Source organism: Octopus sinensis, unplaced genomic scaffold (genome assembly GCF_006345805.1).
Source record: "Octopus sinensis unplaced genomic scaffold, ASM634580v1 Contig18810, whole genome shotgun sequence".
Classification (NCBI taxonomy): Eukaryota; Metazoa; Mollusca; class Cephalopoda; order Octopoda; family Octopodidae; genus Octopus; species Octopus sinensis.
Window position 1 is genome coordinate 17,711 of NW_021836045.1, and position 7,377 is coordinate 25,087.

Below are 7,377 nucleotides of genomic sequence, written 5' to 3' on the forward strand. Positions count from 1 at the left end.
GTATGAGTTCACAAAGTTCCAACGATTAATACGAAAAAACCCTCCAGGCTACACCCCGAAAATTAATTTCTTTGCCGTATTTCTACAATGTTTACGGCGATTCGTTTTTATATCTTGATTTGTTTATTTTTCATGCAATTTACGCGTGCTTGCACGCGTGGTGAACACAGTTCACGTCAAACAGCTGACTGAGTAAAGTTCACTATTCAATGCATGGGATAAGCCCTCAACAAACACATTATCGATTTTTGCACTTGCGAGATGAATTTCGGTACAGAAATAGCGCAGTTCAATTTTCATTCGCCTAAACTTTAAGTGACCCATTTTTGGTGGTTCTACGATTTGTTGGCTAGATGTCCCGGGAAGTTAAACACACACACACACACACACACACAGATACACAGACAGACACACAAGTTGAGTTTTATATACATAGACTTACGTTCATGCTTTATTCTTGTTTTCAGGAAAAAAAAGTAAGTAAAATGAAATCATGAAAGTGTATTTGAGGAAAAATTTGTATAAACGCTTCTAAACCTGGGGTACAGGAAAAATTCCTTTGTTACAATACAGTTGCTTGTGGGGTCCCATCGGATTTAACGACCCAACCGGGTTTACAACCACTGCGTATTTAGGGTCTACGAAACTCATGGTTCGCTGGTTTTGTAAATATATTAGACCCCACCCCCGAGTATGGTTACAGATGTGTGTAGGAGTGCGTTTGTGTTTGTGTGTGTGTGTTTGGTGTTTTCTTTGATATTATTACGCGTTAAAGCTATAATATTTTTATAAATTTCTTCACACTAATTTATCGAAATTTAATTTTTTAGCTTTAAATATCCAATCATGAAAACAAAAATATATTTGTCATGTAGAACAGGTGTGAATTTTAGTTCCTTCGGAGAATCTGCAATGTGAAGTTAATAACATTGTAATCTCTGACATTTCCTATTTTCTTCTTTTACAGATAAATCTACGCCTGGCAATATGTTTCACCACGTAGTATCATATAGACGGTCTCTTGTGTTGATATTGTGTACGATATTGTTTTTGGAGACTCAAGCTAATTCAGATATATGCAACATATGTAATTGCAATTCACTTACAACGAGTGTAAATTGTGCAAATCGCAATTTACAATCAATTCCACAACCAATTCCGACGAATGTTGAATATTTGTAAGTATTTGACACTTTCTACGTATTTTCCACATCCAATATTTTAAATTCTCATTGATATGTTCCCAGCTAATCGCTTATGCTGTTTATCTCACAGCTTTAAGCACAATCTTATGTTAGAGTAAAACAAATCGATATATTACCTGTTGTGAAGTCAAATAAACTGTTTCTTACCATATTGAATTTATAATATATAACATCTCATACACAGTGATTGGATCTGACTAGTATCTGACTTTGATGTCATTTGTCTGAACTTATCAAATCTTATGGTATATTCAATGAACGGACAGTGTAAAAACTTTAGTGCTAAGAAAACGTGTATTCCACATAGTTATATTATATCATTAATTAGTTGAATTGTTGCTTATTATTACAGTAATATGATATAATATCAGTTGATCGTGTCACAGAATAATTGTTAATTATTGTTTGTGTTAGTTTTATAATAGAATATGCAGCGAGCTATCAGAATCGTTGTGCACGCCAGACAAAATGTTGAGCGGTATTTCGTTCGTCTTTACGTTTCGATTTTAAATTCTGTCGGGGTTGACTTTGTTTTTCATTCTTTTGAAGTCGGTAAAATAAATAGCAATTTATCTCTGAGATCAATGTAAAGGACTTGTCCCTTTCCCAAAATTTCAGGTTTGTTCCTATGGAAGAAATTATTATTTTTATAATTAAAAATGAAACAGATGGATTAAACAGCAGATAATGACGAGATCCGCTTAAATTGCCAAATTCTTAAAATACCTAAGTGAAGAAATCAAAATAGTGTTATTTTAACAAATTATGAGGAATTTATTTTTGATAGAATGTCATCAGTAAAATTTACCCTATCATGAACACAATAAACCTTATTACAAAATTATGGAAGGTTAATTGAAGTTTCGGCTGATTGATGTATCCCCGTTCACCTGAAAACTTACGTAATTTTTAAGTAAATTATTAAAATTTAACGTCTCAAGAAATGGAATAGAATAAAGAGTAATTATTTGATACATGCAATCATAACAAATACTCTGTTGCAACACATTGCTCTTCCAGGTGATTATTTCCAGTTAATTGGCTTGCATCATTGCATTAATCACCTTAAACTTTCAGTTTTAATCAAATATTCTAATACTAAAGTGGATCAATTCATTCGATCATATCTATTTCTCAAAACATTTGGAATGTTTTGACAAAATGAGAAATCCTAATGTAAAATAAAGAGAAAAGTTTCAATAATGGAATTCCTAAATCTCGTATAACTCAAGATGTTGAATAGTAAAGTTGAAGTTCTGTTTAATAAGTTAGATATTTTCATCGTTCATAACTTGAGCGAGGTTTGGCACAAATCATTTGACCGTCTAGCAGAATACATTGCGTTCTGACACACGGCAATCTGACTTCAAGTCCCGCTAAGGTCAACCTTGCGTCATTCATTTCCGAGATCAATAAAAACTTATAACAGTTCAATGAACAAATGCAACTATGACGACGTCGAATATGACACCTTGCAGTATATTGTCTAGTTGTTTGTGATCTGAGTTAAAATCCCACACTTTTTATTTTACCGATTTTGAAAAAAGGATCAGACACGTTTTATAACTCCTGCAAGATCTCCAATACTTGTGATGCAGATATCATTAATATTCCGTTTGAGCTGCTGCAGGTCAACCTTTACAGGAATAATGAATAGGGATGCTACTTAGGGGATGAAGGATTTAGCATAGGTAGTTAATAATGGGAACAAACTGAGGTTTAATACAACAAGAAAAAGAAGCAAAGGACTAAAAAAAGACGAAAAAACTAAGGCAATGTATGTAATCACATCCCTTTTTTAAATAACACCCTAAGCCAGTTAAATCACCATGTAAGGTTGTTCTCCTTTGTAGCACATGACTCAAAATTATATCAGGGTTTCCCCACTCTGCCTTCACCAATTCTATTAATAAATCCCTTTCTATTTCTGTTATGTTTTCCTTCCTAGTCTATTATTTCAGTCTTGACGTTTTGGGGGTTTATTTTTGTGAAGAACCTTTATGCATCAATTATGCAAAGGAAAGGAGTTTACTTTTGCAAAGATAAATTACTTTTGACAGCAAAGTGTAATAACAAATAGAATGCTCATTGGACAGAAACAAGATATTTATAAATAAAGCTGACTTCTGAGATGATAAAAATATCTTCCACTGAAAACTGATGTTGCAACGAATGCTTTGTAAATCTAATTCAAATCACAAATATTTTGAACATCCATTCTTTTCTCATATTTTACATGCATGTGTGTTTTTCATTCATACATTACGTGGTGACTTAAATCCGTTTTATATCTTATATAATAAACTACCCGTAAATCGAACAGAACCTTCGTGAAGAAGAAAAGAAAGCCTTACAAACTGAAGAATGACAATTCAATCATCCTAAAAGAAACCGATTAGGGAAGGGTGATAGCAGTCACGGACCAAGACTACTATAAAAATAAAATATTGGAAACAGACCAATCCTGCTACAAGGAAGAACCAAGACACCCGGAAAAAGTAATAATGAATACACTCAAAAGTCTGATAAATGAATACCAACGTTCGTTCACAGATAAAGAGAAAGATTATTTATGCAGCTCTGTAATGAAAGAGAGTAATTTCTATGGATCACCCAAGATCTGCGAATGCTCCAAAATGCAAGGATCAGCATATAAAAATACTAAGACCTACTGACATCAAATTGAGATCAACAGTTGCTGGACCTTGAGCCCCAACACAACAACTGAGCCATCTTTTGGATATACTCCTCAAACCGTTATGCCCATTAATGGCCAGCTATACCCGAGACGATATGGATCTCCTCAAGCACATTCCACAAGCACATTCCACCCACTGTCCCAGACGTACTATAGTGACAAGCTTTGATTAATTTTTACACTAATACACATCACACTTTGGGCCTGGAAGCAATCAAACACTGGGTAGAAAAACATAGCGGACGGATGGACGAACGCTTCAAAACGCATTTCCAAAGACACACGCCGGGAACTAGAAGACAACACCTTTAGATTCGATAATAAACTATATCGACAGATAAAAAGGACATCACTACGGGGACGAGGTTCGCACACATACTCGCACCCAGAGGTAGATATACATATGTGTATATTTCTGAGTGTATATGTGTGTATGTGCTTATATGTGCATACATGTGCGTGTATGTGTGTGGATGTGTGTGTTGGTACATAGAGAGGCGAAGCGGATACTCGAGGTTGTGCAAGTCAAGTAAGAAATAAACATGAAACTGCTGCCACATTAAGACATTCTTCTCCTCCTTCTTCTTCTTCTTCTTCTTCTTCTTCTTCTCTTCTCCGTCTTCTTCTTCGTCTTCTTCTTCTTCGTCTTCTTCTTCTTCTTCTTCTTCGACTTCTTCTTCTTCTTCTTCTTCTTGGTCTTCTTCTTCTTCTTCTTCTTATTATTATTATTCGTCTTCTTCTTCTTCTTCTTCTTCTTCGTCTCTCTTCTTCTTCTTCGACTTCTCTTCTTCTTATTCTTCTTCCTCCTCTTGGTCTTTCTTATTTCTATTATTATTCTTCTTATATTATTTCTTCGCTTTCTTTTTCTTCTCGTTCTTCTTCTTTTTTTTCTTCTTCTTCTTGAATCTTCATCTTCTACGCCTTTTATTTCTTCTTCTGTTTCTTCTTCTCTCTTCTTCTTCTTCTTTTCTCTCTTGTTTTTATCTTCTTCTGTTTCTTCTTCTCCTCTTCTTCTTCTTCTTCTTCTTCCTCTTCTTGTTCTTTATCTTCTTCTTCTTCTCCTTCTCCTTTCTTCTTCTTCTACTTCTTCTTCTGTCTTTCAATCCTTTTTCGGTTTTCATCTTGAACACCTTCATTTTCCATGTCTACTTTTTCTTGTTCTTGTTCTTCTTGTTCTTGTTCTTGTTCTTCTTCTTCGTTATATTTCTTCTTTTTCTTCCTTTCATTCTGAAGTCACAGTGTTTGATGTCGTATCACAAATATTTTCCATATAATCTATTTTACTCTTTCTTTACTGCTATAGACGTCTTGGCAACAACAACATTGCAACCATCAAAGAAGGAGCATTCACGGGGCTTTCGAATTTAAAGACATTGTAAGTTCGTTTAGTTTCTTGATACTATTTTCCGAAAGTAATAATTGATGCTGATATATAAGCTCACAAATGTATAAAATTTCAGACTCCACCAAACAAAATCAATTCGAATTTGTAGAATGAACACGATTTAGGAAGATACAAAGAGAATATGAGAGAGCGAGACAATGTGAAAGAAAGAGAGAGAATTTGGGGAGAAAGTGAAATAATGGGGAAAATATAATGTTCCTTTATTGTAGTTGCGTTGTTTCAATTCGCATCTCAACAAATCATTTTTGTTTCCCAAATTTCAAAGGTTTTGATATGAATTTGTATTAGAAATGGTAACGTTTGTGAGTTCACATGTTTGCATCAAATATTTTTAGCTGAAGTATATGTGTATGTTCATATATAAGTGTAGTTCTGTGTGAGATGTGACTATATTATTCCTTTATTTTATATTTTGCATCTTCCTCCATTTCTTATTTCAATATTCTCCTTCGTGTTTCGATATTAACATTCAACTTCGAATTTTGTCATTCACTTCACGTTATTTATGTAATAGAGCAACTGAAGTGGAAGCGGAAAATATATATTCGAATAATATCGTCACATCCATTCTATCTGTAAACCTGAAATACTTACTGTACTTGTAAGCTGGAATATTTGGCCTGATACAATTAAACTGCTGATATATTTCTTGTAAGCGTGTGTTTTCTAAAATTCTTGTGACAATGAAGCGATATGAAATAAATAATCACTCTCACCATATTTCCACACAGGTGAGTGAGAATATGTGTGATTGTGAGTGTGTGTATCACCTTACGTCGTTGATATTATCAATATAAGTATGTGTATGAGTGCATTTGGATATGTTGATTTCTGAAACCGTATATTCCCTGACCTTTTAGCCAAGTTCTCTCCTTCAAACGTTTGTTCCCTGTCCCTGAAATATCTCCTGTTTTTTCTTTGACTACATTTTCTCTTTCACCTTCTTGAACACCATGATTTTCAATGTGTCTTCTTCTTCTTCTTTTTCTTCTCCTTCTTCTCCTTCTTCTTCTTCTTCTTCTTCTTCTTCTCCTCCTCCTTCTTCTTCTTCTACTTCCTTTTTCTCTTCTTCTTCTTCTTCTCCTTCAACTTTTCTTCTTCTTCTTCTTCTTCTTCTTCTTCTTCTTCTTCTTCTTCTCTTATTTCATAAACTTACTCCCGTACTTTCTGCTTCGTCAGTTTTCTCCTTTTTCTTTCTCTTCTACTCTTTTCTGCTATTCTCATTCTCCTCCTTCCCATTCTGCACCTCTTCTCTTCTCTCCTCCCTTCTCTTCCTCCAATCTCCTTTTTCTCCTCCTCCACGCCTTCTCCACTTCCCCCGCTCCCTACATATCACCTTTCCCACCTCCTCATCCCCTCATCCCCCTTCTACCCCTCCTCCTTCTTCATTTTTCTTCTCATTCTCCTCCCCTTCTCGTCCTCCCCTACTCACTTCCTCCCATCCCCGTACGTCTACTTCTTTTCTTCTTCTTCTACTTCTTGTTCTTCTTGTTCTTCTTCTTCATTATCCCTATTCTTTCTCTCTCTTTCATTCTAAAGTCACAGTGTTTGATGTCGTATCACAAATATTTTCCATATAATCTATTTACTTTTCTTTACTGCTATAGACGTCTTGGCAACAACAACATCGCAACCATCAAAGAAGGAGCATTCACGGGGCTTTCGAATTAAAGACATGTAGTTCGTTTAGTTTCTGATACTATTTTCCGAAAGTAATAATTGATGCTGATATATAAGCTCACAAATGTATAAAATTTCAGACTGCACGAACAAAATCAATTCAAATTTGTAGGAATGAACACGATTTAGGAAGATACAAAGAGAATATGAGAGGGCGAGACAATGTTGAAAGAAAGAGAGAGAATTTGGGGGAAAGTGTGAAATAATGGGAAAATATAATGTTCCTTTATTGTAGTTGCTTTGTTTCAATTCGCATCTCATATAACTCATTTTTGTTCTACAAATTTCAATGATTTTAATATGAATTTGTATTAGAAATGGTAACGTTTGTGAGTTTACATGTTTGCATCAAATATTTTTAGCTGAAGTATATGTGTATGTTCATATAT

General features: G+C 34.5%; 1 protein-coding gene across 1 annotated transcript; it reads left to right on the forward strand.

Annotated features, from left to right (window-relative positions):
• The first annotated feature begins 981 nt into the window (after positions 1 to 981).
• On the forward strand, positions 982 to 6,998 carry LOC118761957 (leucine-rich repeat-containing protein 4-like). The gene is made up of 3 exons (XM_036500159.1): positions 982 to 1,178; positions 5,207 to 5,278; positions 6,916 to 6,998. Exons 1-3 carry the CDS (start codon positions 988 to 990, stop codon positions 6,977 to 6,979), a joined length of 327 nt encoding a protein of 108 aa, XP_036356052.1. The 5' UTR covers positions 982 to 987; the 3' UTR covers positions 6,980 to 6,998.
• Positions 6,999 to 7,377: the final 379 nt, after the last annotated feature.